The sequence below is a fragment of the Colletes latitarsis genome, chromosome 5, assembly GCF_051014445.1.
Source record: "Colletes latitarsis isolate SP2378_abdomen chromosome 5, iyColLati1, whole genome shotgun sequence".
Lineage (NCBI taxonomy): Eukaryota > Metazoa > Arthropoda > Insecta > Hymenoptera > Colletidae > Colletes > Colletes latitarsis.
In genome coordinates, this window is record NC_135138.1 from 33,057,575 (window position 1) to 33,078,089 (window position 20,515).

Sequence of the window (20,515 nt, forward strand, 5' to 3'; positions counted from 1 at the left end):
GTTTTAATTCCGTACAGACGAAGGTAGAATTAAATGCAAAATAGTGATTCCAAAGAATGGGAAAGAATACCTATTACTGTACATGCTTCCACCTCTTGGACTAGGGGGTTGTGGAGGTGTCACCGGAAGCGGAGGAGGCACGGGCCTCTCCATCCTTTCAATTTGCGTTCTGACTACTTGAGCTTGAGTCATCATATCGGTGGTGCCTTTCGAAGTGACGCTCTGTGTGTCATCAGCCGTAGAAGCATAATCGTCCCACCGACCTCCTTTAAAACATTACCAAATGTTACCACGTTTCTAGTATTTAAATTGCTACAATTATAAATGTCTCACTGTATTAAATACATTCGTTTCAATAAATTGAACTTCGATTTATATGTAAGAGAATATCTAACTTCGATAACAACGTTACCTAATTGTTGCTCCAGAAGCAGCTTCCTATTGTCCTCCAAACGCTTCACTTTACCATCCTCTCGCGGAAGAGCGGGTTTCTCAGCCGTTTTCGTAGATCTTACACTGTGATTCGCTGTCACCTTCTCTAATCTCTGACGCATCTCCGAGCTGAGTTTCAATTTTCCAATGCTACCCGGAGATGGCCTTTGCGCGCCTACCTCCAACGCAGACCTGAAGAAACCATAATCAGATAGCAACAAAACATTACGACAGTGATCACTGAATTTTCTACAAACAAACAAATTGTCATACTTTGATTTCTTCTTTTTCTTCTCCCCTTCCTCTTTGTATCCATTTTCGTGTTTAGACGTGGAAACCGATGTCGTCATTATCACCCTCTCCTCGTTCCCTACAATATTTTCAATCTCAAATTCTTCCCATTCCACTGCTCCTTCTGTACTAGGTTCCCCGTCACCTTGATTGTATTCCTGATATTGTGGCGTGATCTTACGTTGCTGGTGTTGCTGGCGCATTTTGAACTCTATGAAACTATCTTGGCTCTGATTTTCGTTCGAGTCGCTCGGTGGAGGCCATCTGAGGACGATTTTTCAAGTGTATCTTTAGAACTACTATCGTAGAATCATTAAAAACAATATAGTAAGACCCTACTTAACACTCAGGATACGTTCTTAAAATTTTAAAGAATTTAGTTTAGCATCCCCACAAAGTAAAATCAGTTCTTACAATCATTGCATCGCAGAGTACGAAATACATAATTACACCAAGTTACATAAACTCAGAAATTAAATACATTTCTCGTTGCATGACTAATAATTATTACTTGCCTCCATTTGCCAATTCGAACTGTTTTCGCCCTCCCGTAAGGGTCAAGGAACGGTCTCGATTCCGAAGGATCATGGGACTCCAAAGGTGGCGGCATCGGTGGCGGGGGTGGCACTCCCTTGTTGTTGCTCGAATTTGATAAATTGCTATCCACACTACTCTTACGATTTTTCAGTTCGCTCAACACGTTCGTGAAGTTGCTCTGCACGTTGTTCTTGTTCGAGTTTGCCCTTTTAGCGTCCGTTGGGCCCGACAATTTTTTATCGCTCACTTTTCTATCGACGCTGATCTTTCTGACCGCATACTCGACGCTAGTCTTTCTGACGATTTCAGAATTCTTCCTGGGCGGGCTCTGAGATCGATGGATCTGAGCTTTGACCGTCACCTCTTGACGCTGACTGTTCGGTACCGATTTAACTTGCGTAACTTGCTTCTCCGTGGACCATAGTTCACCGTCCTCCGGCTCTCTGAACGATACCTGACAATGCCACAGTTTATTTCTCAGAGGTTGCTCGTGATCGATACGCGAAGTGAAATAATGTTAAAACTCACTGAAGGCATCTCCAATTAAGTTCAGGATGATTCGTAAAATATTTTACAACAGAGTAAATTGTAAACATGCTACGAGTGACTTTACTTTTCCTGTTATGCACAGTGCCGTGAAGAAGTGTAGGTTTGCGAAAATTTTTATCGAGTGCTTGGTTACGCACAATCTTCTAATCGGTTCGTGCAAGTATTGTTTACATTTTGTACAATCCTCGAGACTTAATCACGTCGCATATATAATAATTTGCGCTTGGAAAAATATAAAATAATTTCAGACGTTATTTTGAGTTTACGTTTGTTATGTTTACGTTCTTCAAACGAACGTGACACAATTTTTCATTACGAGTAATAAATAATCAAAGGCTAATCTTCTCAAACTGCGTGAGTCATCGACCACTCCGAGAATCGTAGAATATAATTACTGTCCTTCGCTATGAATTATTACCAGGATGCTTGAGCAACAGTTTCTTTGAACCTACATTCCCTCGCGCCACTGTACGAATCCACTGAGATCCGTTCATCGAAATCGTTCCCACAACCAGTTAATATTATCAAAATATGTTACAATATTTGTACACGTTTATTTAACATAAAACGGATTATCGTTACGTTCAAGTACGTAGATGTAACTCGATCGGCAGTTCTATTTGTTAGATGAAATCGGTAGATACCTTGGAGTAGCGTCCAATGGAATCATTGGGCCCCATTTGGGCACCGTTTTGGGGGGCTGGGGGGACAAGATTCATACTGGAGGGGCCTGCGGACAACACCGTGCCCTGGAAACACACACCCATGCCGCGATGCGGCTCAAAAGCCCACAGGATTGTCCAGAGGGACACGATCCCTCCATCGAGAGTGATCGCAATCACTGAAGCTGCTCTCGTGCAGTGTTGTGCAAGAGTGATCGTGTTAGTACCAGTTATGTGATCGTGAATCGTGAAAGTGACACGCCGAATGACGGCTATCCCATTCACTGTGATGACATTTAACATGCAATTCTCTGTTTATGGACGTTACGACATCGTAAGTGTTACTGTGCGGCAAGGTAACGCAGTGTCGGAGAAAAGAATTCAATCAAGAATTAAACTGTGTTTGTTTTTACAGAGTGTATTGGTCTTTGTGTGAGAGATGTGTTCGAGCATGTTCTACGATTATCTTCCGAGACGATAACGACGTACAGGTAATTTTAACGAGAAAATTCTCAGAGCCTCGTCTCATCTGGTCGCATCTTTGATTAATGTTTGCGCCATACGGGACGCAGAAAAAATGTCTATCGTCCCGAAAGATGATCGGGGAGACCTTTTCATGTCCCAACGTATCAATGTAATTATTCACGATAACCGATTAAGATTAATAATTTCTCACCGGTTGTTGGTTAGAGTTTTGTGGACTCTGCACGAGCAGCTGCTGAAGAGCCTGATTCTGTGCCAACAGTTGCTGCTGGATTTGTATGTTTTGCGCCATGGCGCTCTGCAGGAATGCTCTCTGCAGGTTCTGCTGATACGCCATCATGTCGTTGTTTTGGCTCGGTGGTGAATTAGGATACTGTGGAAGACTGAGACCTTGCATGCTGTAGATTGGTATTGGCATAAATCCAGGTCCCATGTTCATGCTGCTACTTTGTGCGGATGGCACCTGTTGCGGTGCACTGAACATTGGCATCATCATTGGTGGGGACATCATCCCTGGTGTGATGGCACCGAAATTAAAATTGGCGTTCTGATTCGGTATGTCCATGTTGCCTCCTCCTTTGATCCTCTCTAACAACTCCTTTGCTGTGATCGTTTCGTTCTCAGAACCCTCGAACATCATTTCCATGAAGTCGTCGACGGTTTCGAGGTTTCCTCTGCCCCCTCGCTCGTCGACGTCGTTCTTTCTCAGAGTTTCAAGAATCACAGCGTCGCTCTGAGACCTGTCGTCGCTCGTACCTTTGATGCTAGCCGCCAGGCTCCTAGCATCGGACAGTTCGTCCAGATTTCCGTCCAGAACCGGCATGAACAACTCGTCCAGGAACTGATCCACGTCCGAAGCTTGACTAGGCACCCTAACTCGTCTCACGTGCGACGCCAGGGATGGAGCTTCGCTCGTGTCAGACATGGCGGATGATTTCACGCCGTACTCGCTCTTTTCGATGTAGGCACGACTCGATTGACTACCTGGCAGTGCTCGTTTACCTTCAGATTCAGGGAAAAATGTTCACAGACACTTGACAATTGTACAGAATGAGATATTCAGATTTTCTGTTTGGAACGATCGAATCGATCAAAAGTAGCGCGTAAATATCGGCTCAACGTTCGAGAATCTGTACGGAGCAAGCAACGAAGAAAATCTGACAATACCGTCGCTCTGAATGTCACAGATGTTCTAAGGACAGTACTATTTACTAAACCCATGACACTTACCAGGATATTGAGACTTGATGAACCTAGTTTGCGATCTGATGTAACTGCTCTTGTCGTCCTCCGATCTCCCTGTTTGACTGACGGATTGGATATCGGGATACTCGAAGTCGATCGTCAAATCTTCTTCTTCGATGTTGGGTTCCGTTGTTCTCGTTATCCTGCTGTACTTCCTCTCTTGAGCGATTTCGTTCCTCGTCATGTATTCGACGTTGCTCACGGCAGACGTCTCTCCAATCCTTTCGAGACTGTGATAGCGTTCGTTCAGCTTCGACGACGATAATCCGAGGTTCGCCAGTTTCACCGGCGACGGCACCACTTCCGGTTGAAGCAAATTGTCCAAGCTACGACTACGTTGCTTCTCGTTCTCGAAGTATCTGTCGTTCAGGGCTGATTTCCGCGACAGACCAGTCTCTATTGTCGTCTCCAGCATAGCTTCGTGAGATTGCTTTCTCACCTGGTTGGAGGCAATCGTGAAACACAAATTTTGTTAGCAAAAATTTCGATCGTTGGATACTTGAATCGTGATATAATTTACCGATGGCTTCGCCACAGGCGGCTGTGGCGGAGGAACAGCGGGTCGCCTGGGCGATTGAATTTCCGGTTCAACGGGTTTGTCCACCGGTTTTGGTACTGGTTTTCGTTCGAGAGGTTGGAACGTCTTCAGAACAGGTGGCTCTATTTCTTGCTCCAATTCTCGAATTATCTGCGTGTGCTAAAACGAGCCGTGCAAAATTACATTGAGCAAAACGTCGTGTAAAATTAATGTACTCACTTCTCTCTTCTTGATGGGAGGGAAACTGTTCTTTCGCTGTTCGAGGAACATGTGTTTAGCGGCTGGGAATGCTGGCGCTAGCTCCATTTCGGAAATCAGGTCGAGAACGTAATCGAAACCATTGGTTTCCGTTACGATGGCGTCTGGACCATCTAGCTGATTCCATAAAGTGATGGTCCAGCCGGAATTGTCGACACCGTGATTGTGAACAGCGAGATTGGCCAACTCCTCGCACGTTGTCCACGAATCCACTGCACAAGTAATCGTCTCGCCTGAAAATAACTTGGCTCGATCATTTTGTTCGGATGATTCTGTTTTCTAGCCCCCTTTTATCAATATCTAACAATGTTTCGACACTTACCGTCATAGAATCCTACGCTCAACGCCATGTTAACACGGTTTCTGTTCGCCCTCCACTCCAACACGCAAGGCGGGTAGTTCCTCGGTACGTGATGCACGATTTGTTGATTGTTGTTCATTATCCTGAATATCGTTCTCTCGCCCTGCAGAAGCTTCCTCTGGCAATAAGCTTTGTAACCATCGTACGCGTGATCGGACACGTACTTGAGGAGATACTTGAACAGAGTTGCACTAGGCTGAAAAGCTGACAAACAGTTGGACAACAACAACCAGCCTCTTTCTTTGTTCGCGTCGTTCTCGTTCTTCCACGTTTGATTGGCCAATTGACACAGAATCTCGTCACGCAATTTCTCATTGACGATTCCTTTGTTCACGATGTAATCCCCCAGAGCCTGTTCCCTCTTGCCGCTCAAGTTGTTCTCGTTCATGAAACGCAGGATCATCTTGAAGATCATCAGCGAGTCTGTGTAATCTTGGTCCCGTGCTTTCGCCAGAAACGGCGTCTTTATCGGTTCGCGTTTCATACCGAAGATGTGGCTTTTGAAATAAATGTTCGTGAATTTTGAAAACTGATGCTGATCGATGTCAGGCGGCAGACCGTACGTGTGGTGCATGGGGATCACTTGACCGACGACTTTCAAGAGATTCCTCTCCGTGTGCGTTGGTTGCCAGTCTGTAATTTTAACGAAATTAACTCGAATTTTACGTGAATTTTAGTCGACCATATTTTATAAAATTTAACGATGTCGGTGACTTGGATAAGGTACCGTCAAGTTTGCTGTAGATGAACGCGAGTTCAGCAGGGATTTCCAGATGATTGACACCAGCCACAGCTCTCGAAGTTCTTTCCTGCTCCTCCCGATGTTGCTTCGCTTTGGCTCGTTCCTTGCTGGCCCTCTCGATTTCCGCCCTCTTCGCCATCTCCTCCTTCAATACGCTAAACCTCTCGCGTTGTTTCTTCCCTCTGTATATCTTCTGCGCCATCAACGTCGCCTTTTTCAACGCTCTGAACTTCTTCTTCTCTCGGTAGCCGCGATAAACGGCTTGGATGAGCACCGTGCTTCGCGAGATGTTCAGGAACCTCCTCCTTGCGAGGAATCCTCTGGTGTATCTGCAATTATAAAGATATATTGAACGTACTGTACTCTGAGAATCTTTTCCAATTTATCCAAGTTAGAATGAAACATTTTACTATTTTTCTATGGATAATTTTTCGTACCTTTGAACTGTTATGGCTGCCCTTTCTAAGATCAGTGCTCTGTTGTACTCCAGAGTCCTTTCCAACGATTCCCGCAGGAACACCCTGGTGAGTCCCAGCTGATACTGAGACTGTGCCTCTCTCGGCGCAGCTTTATCCAAAATTATGCGACAAAGCTCCTTGTTTGGCGCTCCCCTGGGCAGATGCGTGGAAACGAGGTATCTGTAGCGGTCCACGAAATGTCCGAAAAGAAGCCGTACCGGGTAACCTGTCTTCCGTATTCGAATCGTTTCTAACATCCCTGTGTATCGAAGCTGCTCCAACACGCATGGCATGTCGAACTTCATTGGCGCTTTCTCAGTATTTGGCTTGATGCATCGCACGAACCACGGATTGCATCTGAAACGTTCAACGACCATTGAATCGTTAATTTCAGGATTCAGAATTCAGATCCCTGAGTTCTTTGTTTACATTTCGATAGAGTATTCTATAGAGTAAATTTATAGTCAAATATTGTATCAAATTCGCAGCTGAGCTGTTTGTAATTATAATCAACATTCGTTCAAAGAGATCCGAGCGATACTTACTGAGACATGGAGTCGAGAAGTTGTTGCAGACTGTCATGAAACCGCGCAGACACGGTTGGCGTCCTCGGTTTCATGGTGACGAATCTGCCGTTCGGTTTATTCATAGTTTTGTTAGCCTCGTGAGTCGTCCTTACGTGTTGGAACATTTTACTGACCATCTGGAAAGGAATTAACGATCGCCGTAAATGACCACGATCAATGAAACATTGTTTTCATCAAAGATAGCGGAACTTACAGATATTTTGCTGCTTATTAATAACTCTACCACGTCTGATCTCAACGTGTCTCTGTTTTTGTCCAAGAAACCTTCGACGTTGTACCAAACTTGGCCAGCGTAGTGTTTAATGGCGAACTCGGCGGAATTCATTCTTGGCCTCGAGTAAAGTTCGCTCAAGGCGTGATTGTAATGACATTTTTCCAGAAACGAGAGATCCGTCGCTTTGGGAAAATTGCTCTCGTCATCCAGCAGGTGAAGAATCCCGACAGGTTTCTTTGCAATTAAGTGTATCACTGGCAGATTGTCCTATGAAAGTAATTAATACGTTGACTGTCGACTCAAATGTCAATAGATGTTCCATTTCTTCTAACAAGTATTACACAGCTATATATTTTAAATTTAATGAATTTCCGAGTCAAAATTGGCGCTTATATTTCACAAATTATTGCAAGCTCTTCGTCTCGTTTCACCAAGAACTATCGAATTCCTACTTACGGTATAATTGATAGTCGTCCAGTCAATTTTTTCCTTGGCGTACTCCTGCTGCTCCAATTTAAAAATATGCTTGTTGAAGTAGAACTGAAGGTTCTCGTTCGCGTAATTGATGCACAACTGCTCCAGGCTGTTCTCCGTGAAATTCTCGAAGCCGAATATATCGAGGATCGAGATCGCGGCGGTCTGTTTGGTACCTTTGTAGACGATGTGATTAACGCGAGCGACCAGCCAGGAAAACAACGAACTGTACAAAGCCTTGGCGAAGGCATCCCTGGCATCCAGAGCCTGGTCGATGTTCAACGCAGTGAAGACTCTCTCGTTTCTTGCCTCCTATAAACAGACTCAATTACCCGTCGATCGAGGAACAATTGGGGCGATTCTTATGCCGCTTTTTCTGCCACGGACCGTTGTTTTAGTGGTGAGGGCTCTGATGATTCCGTCGGAATTCACTTGAAGAAGATGGGCTGCCCAACGAATCTCCGCGTCCGAGCCAACTTCCACGCCCTCTTGGCCGTGCCTCATTTGCTTCCGATGGAAGTACACGTTCCCCAAATGCAACACGCTGGCGAGGATCTTGAATATCGTGTCCTGCTCCTCAGAGGTGAATCCCAATACTTGCATCGCGGACAACAGAGCTTTGAAGTCCTGGGTGTCGCTTTTCCCATCGATCTCGCAGTTACCACCCTGAAAGCTAAAGTTGTAACATCATCCGTGCAACGAAAGCGGCATCTTCGTAATTCTGGCGCTTAGAGTATCACCTGGTTCAAGTAAAAGTACTTGTCCGGCGTCAGTAGACCGTATTTGTCTCTCAGTTGCTGATCGAGACCAGCCAAAAGCTCGTAGAACACGTGGTAGTTCCTTTCCTCCGACGCTTGAGTGACTATTCTACTTTTTTCTAGGAGGTACTGGGTTATTCTTCCTCCGATAATGACTCCACTAAAAATAATTATTCAAATTGCTTGTTATATAATAATAAAAGTAATGAGAATGCAAGCAATTTATGTTATTCTTCAGGTATCGCTCAGACGTGGAAACATTTTCAAAGAATATCTAAAATAACATAAATTCAGTATCTTTTTTATTTATCTTTTGGAAGAAAGAGAGTTTTAACGTGATATTGAATATATTTTATTTTATTTCTGGCTAGTCGAAAGAAAGCTGTCCGAAAGACTATGCAACCTTAATTTCCCAACATTTGGGTGTGTCGTTTATTGTTATGGAAATTAAGTTTCACAAATATCTCTCGAAGTATTCATTTTCACTTCCAATCGTTTCTTTGCTAAGACACCTTCGATTTTATACAAGCGTTAGAAGCAATTTTATAACGGTTGTTGCCGATTTCTCGGCGATTCGTAACGGTAATGGGCACTCACTCTCTGAAGTAGACCTCCAAATATTTCCCGAATCGGCTGCTGTTGTCGTTCCTAGGCGTTTTTGCGTTCCCGAAGCTTTCCAACAATGGCGTCGCCTCGAGTATCTGTTCGGTGACGAGATTGTTCGGCGCTCGATTAACCGCTGCTAGATACTGCATTACGAGTTTCGTGGATTCCGTTTTTCCTGAACCGGATTCACCGGAAATGACGACCACCTGATTCGCGCTTGCATTATTTGCAGCGGTTACTTGACTGTACGCGGACGAGCCCACGGCAAACAGATGTCTGCAATTTCATCGTAACGTTTTTCCAGTACAAAGTACATATTATACGGTACATGAAAATATTTCACAGAGAAATGACAGGAAAATTTTGTCACAAATAATGTAACGATGAATCTAATTAAAAAAAACTAGTTACAAATAATGCAATTAAATCGAGATTCCACAGAGGAGTTTGAGAAATTTTGATGTATACATATAGTGCTTTTTAATTACAAAGTAATGTTACTCACGGTGGCAGCGTGCCGAGTATTCGTCCTTCGTAGAGTTTCACTTGGTCCAAGCCATAAATGTCGAACATTTTATATGGATTTACCGCCACTAAGATGCTTCCCGTGTACGTCTGTTAAAAATGACAGTTTAATTTTAATGTGGTAATAATCGTTAATATTAATGAGGAGTGAAACGATTAAACGTACGTATATTAATTCCTTGTCGTATCGAATCTTCAGGTTCCATAATAAAGACGCCTCGTTGAGGTCGCTGTAATTTAGATAATGCGAATAATTTCATGATACAAATGACTTAAGATGATCGAAGTGAGACTCACGTTAACTGAATCATGTCTTCGATTCCATTGTGTCCAAGATCCTGCCTTGGTTTCACTCCGCTCAAATTAGTGAGGGTGAAGATTTGCGGCTGGAATATAAAATATATATTTGTTATTGTTTCACCTATATCGTCTGATAGTTTTACATTTTAATTTGTAGCTTATTCGATGCCCTCAAATTAATAAAGAAAATACTTTTAATCTTAATATACTTTTCCTATTACTGTTATCGATTACCACGCCCACGATAATAAAAAAATATCACAGAAACTCGGGTTCAATTTCGAATTCGACGACGTAGCCTCGCACCGCATTACATTTTCGTTGATCACGCGAACGCAGAGGTACGTCAATGGTTCCGGTGACTTCTTCAACTTCGGTCTCAAGGTTGCCACTCTGGTCGTCCTTTTGATCGTACCCTGCCTCCTCGAGCAGCTGTTGGCGTCGCTTTCCTCGTCCTCCCTGGGATACACGCGAAAGAACTCGCGCGAGAACGTCGACGAGGAGTCGATCGAGCCATCGGGGAATTCTTTGAGAAAATCATCCGATTCGTCGTCGAAGTTCCGTTCACAGAAGGACGGGTTCAAACTCTTCAGCACCGATTTCGTCGTTTTGTAATGCCACTCGACGAAGTCTTGCTGCGGCGCGCACAAACACACCTCCGCGTCCTTGCAGTCGAAGACACTTTCTTTCGAGCGTAACCTTGACTTTTGAACAGGAACATCGTACCATCGTTCCGCCGTTTCAGAACATCTGTCGGAGTCTGGCTCCTCGTATTCCCTCCCGCCATCAAGATGAAGCTCCTCCGTGCGACTCCTGACGCTAGACGAAGCTGATGAATCCGTGGTGTCGCAACGAAAGGATACATCCGAGGATTCTGGCGTTGATTTTGCACGGATTATCGGCACGTCGTAATGACGAACTTCTGCGTTATCCATTTCATAGTCTAACGAGAGTGGTCAGTTCATAGATTCAGATATCTCGAAGCAATTGATCGTGACGGACGCGTTCGATGCTCGCAGCAGCTTCTTCCATTTTTAGATTTGCCAGAAATTCCCTGTGCCAAAAGACTCACTAATCAAGCTTGAGCTTTTTTAACAGTGTCTCTGTTTTCCAAGTTGGTTTTTGCCCGATTTTCACGACGATTACAGCCCGATCTCCGTAGAGAGAATGCGCGTGTTAAAAAAGGAAGATTCGCGCGAATTCACATAAGACGCGAAAGCCACTCACGTGAGACTTAACCGGATACCGGGCTGCCTGAGTTTGCAGTTGCAATTCCATTGGCGTCGCCGCTGCGCGACCGCGGGGAATGCGACTCGACGTTGTCGATGACTCGATCCGTCGTAGTAAACAGAAACCGATCCCGTTAGAAGGTTTTAATGGACCCTCCAGTACTTCGTGAAATTATGAAAATTAATCAAGAGCGTCCTTTCACTGACATGGCGACTGAAAGTCTTCCGAGGCTGTTCGAGGTCGTATATTAACCCAGTGATTTTTCAAACTGTAGTTCGCGTGAGTTCTCAGAAGAAAAGTAGTGTATTATACAGTAGAATGATAAGAGCTGCTGTCTGTAGTGTTTTATTCATATTTAAAATACCTGTTGAAAGGTTTTCTGTCATTAATGCTGATATAAAAAAAATGGAAACGAAAAAGCTTGAAAGGTTGGAATAGTTGAGAGGCTGTTTATCAATTACTGCTTGATAGAATATCCACTTTATTTAAGTTTCAATTTTATACCTTAAAGATTATATTCAAATAAATTTTAATACCAGAAAAAAATATTGTCCTGAATGTCCTGTAAGTAGGATACTAGGAGTTTTCATTGAACGTTTTGCTAGTCATTCCACTGGAAATATTCTGCGACTTGTTTTAGAGATATTTCCTTACAACCAGTGTCAGATTAACGTCAGATAACTCGTCTTGAAATTTGATACGGAATTCTCTGTTGTGAATGAATATTCTTTAGCCAATTTAAAGTGTTTTATTGCGTATATTATTAAGATGTTGAGAATTATAGTAAGAGAGAGTTATTGAATAAATGTAAAAATATCTATTCTTTAATTTATATATTTATAAATTGTTATGTTATATTTTCCAATTATTCTAATAGTTTTCCGTTTTCAGATAAATCTGTAACGTGAAACTTTTGATTAATTCCCAGTTAAATAAATATTCGTAAAACTGTCTGATATTTTGAACAATTCCGTTATGTAATTAAGATGTAAATTTCTTATTTCTACGCCCGTGTGCATCGTCATCTATAATAGGACACCGTTGAACTAGACTCTGCTACCAATGCGCGACAATGCTTCGAGAAATCGAACATAAGACTCTGCTACGTAGAAAAGTAATCAAATACTAAAGTCGAGCAGTTCGACGAAGTTATGCGTGTGTCGTGCAAATAAAACCGTGAACAAACTTGATAGCTTGGCTCATCAACTGACGTTATGTTATTATTATGACTTACTTTGGATACAGGTAACACCCTTAAACGAATATTTAACGTGATATAATAAATACTCTAGTCTCCTTCTTTAACACTTTGAAAAAAAAAAATAAAATTAACAAGAAGTAACGAATATAATAAACTTCTGCACTACTAACTATTAAGAATATTGTAATCGTGTACACGTTGTTTGCATTAGGATCGTGCATTAGCAATTACAAATTAAACTTTCTCTTAATCGAATCTTCGTACAAATAAAGTCCATTCCACACTATCGACATACTTTTACACAAGACATCACGTTTTATCCAATTGCAACACACGATATTTATTCAACGCGGACGAAAGTATTATTTACAAAGCTTCTTTAATTGCAAACTTTTACTTTGCATTTTCAATTTATTTTGCAGAAACACCATATCTTTTCACAATAATATCTCATGAAACATTTAATAAGAGGAAGTTAACACCTCAAACTAATTAATTTTAGACAGCGGACTGATAATTTTTTCTCTTTATTCGTCGACTATTATTGACGTTCGATTCGTTTGATCGCTTGGGCGTTTGCTCTTGTTTACAGTCGTGTTTCGTTGCACGAAGTATAGATTCTGACGCCATGTCATTCCTAGCGAGGACACGCGTAAAGAGAAGAGTCGTCAATTCACGAAAGTGAAAGACAGGGAACGCGAAAAACTCGTGGACACGATTGTTGCCAATACGATGTCCTTGGAGCTTGAAAGTGCAGGAAGGTGTTGCAAGTAGCAGGGCACGCTGCTCCTTTTCGATATGCACTTTCACGCCGGGATCAACACATCGCTCTGGTGGAGTAATTTTCCGAGGTATCGCGAACCGCTTTGGCGGAAGTATTTCTCGAAGTATGCGCGGTATTCGTGACTTTCTATCCGGGACCCGATGCATTTGACTACTTCGTTGGGTGGCTACGACGGGAATCTATGTTTCCAGTCGAATACTTCGCCACTCGTCATCCAGCGATGTGTTGATTCACAAACCGTCTGAAGTTACGGTGGCTAAGAAGACCGGAAACGGTCATGATTGGTACTCGAGAAAGAAACTTCTAATCATACATTAATAAATCAAGAAACCATAGTCATTTAATCGACGTATTACTAGAAAGTTGTAATAAACACAAGAGTTTGAAATGTCATAGAGAGCACAACTCGCTTTATTAACGTTTGTCACTTTCGTTTTCTAAATACGACGGATTCTGAAGTCATTAATCAGAAAATCGTTTAAGAAGTCTATGGGAGGTCTAGGAAAGCGAATAAATTACGAGATTGTAGGGATATAATGCCGACTAAATAGCACTTTAGTATTTTGGCACCAAGAAATATACACGTACCAAAAATAAATATGTTTTTATAAAGCGCTATTCTGTTTTTAGAAATTACTTCAGATGTTGATAAGAATTTCTGATTAGTGGCGATGATATTAATTTCTTTAAAAGTCAAGTCCAAATTAGACAGTTTGAATAGTTAGAAAGAAACAAGAATCTCAGTCTGAAAGCTATACGGTGAGCCTGTGAATACTGCGAAGACTTTAACTAATCTCTTATGGTATGAACATACCACTTTTTCCAGAATGACAACTCATTTCTTCCTTTTGCGAAAAAGAAAGGAGGCTTAGGAAAATACCGTGTTTTCTGAACGTTAAAATTGCTCAGTATTTGATAACACTGGGTTGTACATACATACAGGGTGTTTGGCCACCCATGGAAAAAATTTTAATGGCAGATTCTAGAGGCCAAAATAAGACGAAAATCAAGAATACCAATTTGTTAATGGTGGCTTCGTTAAGAAGTTATTAACGTTTAAAGTTCCTCCAATACTGAATTTTTTTCTCGAAACTGGGTAGGATTTCGGGGGTATGTGTATTCATAAAAAATGATTGTAATTGACCCCCGCAACCAAAAATAATTTTTCCAGAACGATTTGAAATTTTTTAATTTAATTGTAATAACTTTTTAACGAAGCCTCCATCAACAAATTGGTATTCTTGATTTTCGTCTTATTCTGGCCTCTAGAATCGCCCATTAAAATTTTTCCTGGGGGTGGGCGAACACCCAATATACAGGGTGTTCGGCCAACTCTGGGAAAAATTTTAATGGGGGATTTTACACGCCAAAATAAGACGAAAATCAAAGATACTAATTTGTTGATTGTAAAAGCTGAATAGCAAGACGTAAATCGAAGCTCAAACAATTTATTAATAGCCATAACATTATGCAACTTGAAAAAAAATATACATTCATGCTTAAAATATTTGAAACACGTAACAGAATTGCAGACCAATGACGTAAGGCATCAGTATTCCGCAAATAAATTATTAAATGAAATATATTCGACTATTCCTTCCTATTGCGTTTCTGTCAAATTGTTTCAACAAAAAATCAATGGAACCTAGAACGTCGACCGATCGCCTGAATCGTGCGTCGTCTTAAGGAAATGCAGAATAACCGGTTGTTCGTTGGCCTCGAAGTGGACCCGTATTGTTGACTAGCACATAGCCTAACACACTTCTATTCTGTTCTTCTATCCCTTCGAGATAATAACACGCTGTGTAGTTTCATTGTTGGCCTGTCTATGAGGAGGAACGGTAAATATCCGATTCCTATGCAGTCGGAAAAGAAACGTTTCGACGTCGATGCAAAAAAACAAGTTTAACTTTCATACGCGAAGACGCATCACTGAACTTGCGTAACTCATGCGATCGATCGTTTGAATGGCGAATAATATACACGCTGGGAGTTATCCCCTTTCTACTCGTAGTCTGGATTGGAGAGTGGTCTCCAGCTTCTCGCAGGAAAGAATAAATTCATTTTCGTACCTTGCCAGCGATCACTGCTTGGACGGAGAGGACGTTGGCGGCTCTGTGATACTCCAAAACTTCACCCGGTAACACGTGGCCGACACCAGGGTCGAACCACACCAATTCACCCTGAAAAACAAAGGGTTGGATTGTAGTTTCTAGCTAGCGAATCGTAGGTTATTAATTAAATTGCTGGAAAGGTATACAGAGAGATATCAGCGTCTCAGACTTCTGTTTAATTGAAGAGAGAATCACATATTCTGATTATTATTTTATATTTAAATCTAACATGAAATTTCTCTTTAACAGAGTTCTAGATAATAATTTTTTGGATCCCCATTGTTCGAATTTAAAAATTACATTTCTGTGAACTGCGATGTTGAAAAGTTATTACGTTATATTCACATTATTTGTTTCTCCAATCAACTGGTTGCACAAACGCGTGTCCGTGACGTCCTCACACATATGAAATTGAATTGTTTACATTCCGAAAGCCTCAAATTGCAAAATGGAAAGGAGCACGCGTCTATTATTAGAAGATGACGTTGAAACCTGTTCAAATCTTGAAGATACTTCCGACTAGTTGTTAAAATTATTAAATGTCGTATAAAGCATGGGAGCTACAAATGTCCATATACTAGAAATTTATCACACAGCTAGCCTTTGCAAATCTTTACACGCTGCATTCTTTCATCGACTTGCCTGGCCAAACATAGAATTTAAACAATCCTATTGACTCGTACATGCATTATTATTATTATTTATAATGTCTACACAAAAGATTGTTTATTCTAAAAGCCCATTACGGAAATGTAAATGAAAAACTAGCCACAGAGTTCAACTCTCGAAGAAACCCAAAGAGGAAACTATAATTAATCCTTTTTGCTTAAAAATCGTAAGACCTAACGATGGATAGAAATCTCGTGGTCACATTTATCAAGCATATTCGCCAAACACCGACATACGTTAACGGTACACAAATGCACCGATCGACCGAACGCTTATAAGCGCCCGCAGCACCGAAATGATTAATCACTGATCAAAGACTGCCACGACTTTTTCCATTCGAGCCACATTAAATCAATGCTAACCGTTTTCACGTTCCATGATGGATAGGACGGGGCAGTTTCAACCTTCGTCGGGCCGTTGGTCGAAGGTTTTCTCTTCCCGGTGCAGAATCCAAAAATCGAGGATGCCGTCACCGGCGAATCCGATCGGCCATTAGCGTCGTTATAAGCTCTGACGTTTCTGGTCGCGGACTTCTTCACGTAGTTCGATCTCTCCTTGCTCTGTTTCGTCGAGATTCCAGTTTCCTTGGGCAGTTTCCTGCGACCGTCGGTCCCTGGCGGCTTCTCGATCGAACACTTTCTCGAACTTTTCACATAACTAGGAAGAGTGGTCGCCAGCCTGATCGCCGTACCGATCTCCCGATGAGACGGGCGAAAGTTTTCGACCAGCCTGCTTTGCGACTTCGATCTGTACTTCGTCGACTCCATGGATTTCGCCCAGTTGCTGTTCGATCGGTTGTCCAGCGTGTTGCATCCAGTCACACGGGAAAGCCCGTTCATTTCCTCGCTCAAACTGTTGCTACCGTGAACATCGAAGTCTTTGCTCTGATACGACTGACTTTCTGACTGATATTCTGACGGAATGTCAGCAGAGTCTTCCGTCCTCGAACTGTTCTGGTCCTCGTAGACGTTCGTGTCCTTCATGTTGTCGATGATCCTCCTGCGCGACATACTCCGGCGACCAGTGTCCACGTTAGCCTCGATCCCGCCATCTTTCGAGCCAGTCTTCTCGTGGTGGCTCTGGGCGCTCTTCGTCGCTCTCTGAGGCACTTTGGCGTAAGTCGCGCTCCGTTGGGGATTCGTTCTCATGTCAACGAGAGGCAAAGTGGCCGAACGATACGGCGTGTCGGGAACAGGATCGCGAAGGTGTCTCGTGGTCGGTTTGAACTCCACGTCCACGGCCCTTTCCCTGACATGCGAATAACCTGGCTTCGAGTACCTGGACAGGGCGCTCAAAGACAACGTGGACCCCCTGACGATGCCTGTGCTGGCTGGCAACGAAGTCTTCCGTCTGCGTATCCTTCCGTAGACAGGCGGTTCCTTCTTCACCGCATCCTTGGCTGATCTAGGGCCAGACCAATCCTCCGCCAGCCGCGATGTCCTCGATGCGTGAACAATCTTGGGCAAGGTCGACGGTCTTGGCACAAGGCCGCTGTTGATGTCCTGCAGCTTGGCAGTGACTGTCACGAAATCACAGGCCGACCTGGACTCTCTCTCATCCTCTCTGCCCCACCTAGTGCTCCTCGGCCTCGGGACGTTCCTCGGGAAACTGGAAGAGGTGCTACCTTTCGCCTCTGAACTTTCTAACTTTGCGTCCCCGTGACTCCTTCCACGCGTTGCTACAACCGGCCCGTCTACGCTCGCACGTCTGCGCAATATGTCCTGCCTGGAGACTTTCCTGACTCCCTGACAGGACTGCACCTTTTCCGGATCCTTGTACGATCTTCTGGCTATGGATGGCAGAGTTCTGGGTCTCTCTTGTTGATCCTTCCAACGATGACGCAACGTGTCGGCGTAATTCGAGGCAACCTCCCTCTCCTCCTTCTCTTTGCTGTACTTTCTGAGGATCTCCTTGCGAGATATCGCTACGTCTCGCGGGATCGTGTAAAAGACAGCTTCCTGACGGGGCTGTCTGCCGGTTCTCGGTCCAATCTCCACCGCGAACTTGGGGTCCGGGTGGTTCGAGCGACCGGAAGTGTGGAGCTTCTTAGAGCGTTCCGTCGTTCCGCTGGAATTTGGAGCGGAATTTGTATCTGGGTCTGGGCCGGCGGAATTATGCAATGCGCGTCGAACGGATAACGGTTCCGCGGCGGCGTAGAAAGCTTCCGAGCGCGTGTTTCGTGACGAAAACTGATTCTTCGAGGTCGACGATCGCGTAGACCTGCGCTCGAGCTTCTTGCTACACGCTATCGCGGACTCCATGTTGCGTGCAACGGTCAACGTTCGATTTTAATACGCATTATCGGTTTCTGCGACCGCTGCTGAGGGGGATCTCGTGTGCGTCAAGTCACGATCACAGACATCGTGATGCTTTCAAAAAATTAGAATCGAAAATACAACAAATCGATTTTGCTCAAGAACGGCGACACATTTTAAAAAACGAGAGTCAAAATCCCACCGAGAGTCGCTCGATCGTCCACTTTCCGTCACGCCTTCGTAGAACGCTCGCCATCGTTGAACGTTCGAACTCGCGTTTAGAAATTCCCCGGCACAACGGAATGTAGTGTAAAAGTTTTAAGCACCGCACTAACGGGAACGTCAATTAAATCACAAACAGACCACGGTAGCACGTAATTCAACAAAATTGGCAGCGTTTTCAACCTGCGCTTGTCCCGTTTAACACCAATTAGCACCGAGTACTGGGAATTTGCGTGAACCTGACATTGTTACCGGGTTCGTAGCGTACGAGTTTTGCCAGAGACCAGTTTCCTGTCCGACCAGAAACCGAGTCTCAAGTTCCAATGTTATCGAGGGTTATCGGAGGTAACCGGTCGAAGACATTTTTTCAACAGGTTCTTATCGCACAGCGTGCATTCGTTCCTCGTAATTTTCATCAATTTCATCTTTATATCGAGTTTTGGGCAATGTTAAATAATATTCCGCGCGTTTCGTCTCTCCGCGTCGTCGCAGACTGCAAAGTACTGGGGGGTTCAAGGTTAACGCGCAGAAGACACCTTCCGTTCGGTCGTCGATGCTCTTTCTATTTGCAGAAAGCTCGCGCAAACACGACCCGGCTCGTAAAATCGTGAATAAAGATGAGAAAAGGTCTCTTCCAGACGAATCCACGTGTCAGCGACCTCTGCTTTCATTCCGTGTCAGCGACGTCACCGTGGCACCAGTCTTTTCTTGGAACGGACACTCCTTCGAGCGATCATTAATCGTTAAGCCTATCTTCTAAAATTGGCAAACGTTTCTACAGCTGGCTGGCTAGGGACGAAACGTCAGTCGCGAAGGGCCATCAATCTCCGGAGGAACATGCTCCGCTTAAACGTCCAGCAATTATCGAACAACAGGAGACCCGCTTGAGAATCCGATCACGATCGGTCAAGATTTGAGACAATCGCGCGGCGCAATACTGTCGCGCATTTTAAATTTCGCTTAAAGGAGTTAGGAGGTCATCGAGACGGTTTACTATCGGGAACATTGGGTCACCAGGCTCGAAAAATCCGTGCTGCTCGCGTTGAATTCGTTAACGGTCTTTCGATGAAACGCTCCGTGAATACGATCGCGGCGTTCGATCGTCGAATCCCTGGGATCCTTTTGGATTACAACTTTTTCTTTTCGATGTAACCTGGTTCTCCTTAGATTCGGTCGAAGAATATGTCCCGTCGAGTGTTTGCATTCTTCGGTAGCCTCGGGTGTTTTCTGTTCGCGCTTTCGACTCCTCCGCGACAGTCCTCTCTTTCTACGCGTCGTTGCTTCTCTCGATCTCGCTGTCCTTCGACTCGTTTCACAAGCTAGTTTCACACACAAACAAGTCCTCGCATGCTCAACAATAATCACCACAAAATATTCCTTCGCCGCGCACAGGAACGAACGAGACTTCGCGAAAAATTCTGCTTTCGATCGGTCGGGGTTTCACGATTCCGTGCCACTTCCTCGAAAAACCGATCGCGAAAACCGGGTCAGTCGGAAATTCGGACGGGCTTCGCTCGTACGACGAGGAGGACGCGTCGACGAATTACAAGAGCGACGAAAAGCGGCCACCGGGGTGGCCACGTATCAGAAAAAGGCTGTTCGTTTCCATCGACGTGGAGGAATCGAGTTCCGCGATCCGGACGCGAGGATGTTCGATGCAACACTGGAAGTTATACGTCTCCTCTCCGCAACAATTGCTGCATGCTCGCAGTGGCGTACCCCGTTTTTTAATTATGCCAACGGCTAATTGGCCGCGGCTGTACGATGCTATCAAATTGGCCCTTGGGGCTTTCTTTTTCCTTTCCTTTCCGCGAACGTTTCCCGATGATCCAACGCGTGGGAGGGACGGAGGGAGGCGCACGGGGCTGGCCCGAGCGTCGCGAAACGAAGACGTTCCGAGCGAACGTTTCACCCGCTTTCCATGGAAAACGCGAAAGAAGAGGTGCTGGCGCCAGTGGATCGAAGTGCTTTGGGGTGGAACCAAGCGTGCCTCTCTTCTTATATAAATTACGCGCTAAAT

General features: G+C 44.0%; 1 protein-coding gene across 5 annotated transcripts in view; it reads right to left on the reverse strand.

Annotated features, from left to right (window-relative positions):
* Myo10a (unconventional myosin 10A) overlaps window positions 1-20,515 on the reverse strand; it is a 75,629-nt gene that overhangs the window by 41,366 nt on the left and 13,748 nt on the right. The window contains exons 3-25 of one of the 5 annotated variants that reach the window (XM_076765880.1): window positions 15,308-15,418; window positions 10,018-10,106; window positions 9,887-9,950; window positions 9,701-9,810; window positions 9,187-9,471; window positions 8,572-8,749; window positions 8,219-8,497; window positions 7,814-8,143; window positions 7,337-7,624; window positions 7,102-7,259; window positions 6,536-6,913; window positions 6,084-6,427; window positions 5,318-5,989; window positions 4,957-5,228; window positions 4,720-4,896; window positions 4,185-4,638; window positions 3,148-3,956; window positions 2,454-2,558; window positions 1,239-1,714; window positions 905-987; window positions 706-802; window positions 413-624; window positions 71-266 (exon numbers count right to left, since the gene is read on the reverse strand). In XM_076765880.1, coding sequence (XP_076621995.1) covers window positions 71-266; window positions 413-624; window positions 706-802; window positions 905-987; window positions 1,239-1,714; window positions 2,454-2,558; window positions 3,148-3,956; window positions 4,185-4,638; window positions 4,720-4,896; window positions 4,957-5,228; window positions 5,318-5,989; window positions 6,084-6,427; window positions 6,536-6,913; window positions 7,102-7,259; window positions 7,337-7,624; window positions 7,814-8,143; window positions 8,219-8,497; window positions 8,572-8,749; window positions 9,187-9,471; window positions 9,701-9,810; window positions 9,887-9,950; window positions 10,018-10,106; window positions 15,308-15,418 — 6,167 coding nt within the window. Of the gene's footprint in view, window positions 1-70; window positions 267-412; window positions 625-705; window positions 988-1,238; window positions 1,715-2,453; window positions 2,559-3,147; window positions 3,957-4,184; window positions 4,639-4,719; window positions 4,897-4,956; window positions 5,229-5,317; window positions 5,990-6,083; window positions 6,428-6,535; window positions 6,914-7,101; window positions 7,260-7,336; window positions 7,625-7,813; window positions 8,144-8,218; window positions 8,498-8,571; window positions 8,750-9,186; window positions 9,472-9,700; window positions 9,811-9,886; window positions 9,951-10,017; window positions 10,107-15,307; window positions 15,419-16,380; window positions 18,280-20,515 lie in introns of those variants that run through there. The other 4 variants (XM_076765876.1, XM_076765878.1, XM_076765877.1 and 1 more) reach the window with 4 other exon arrangements.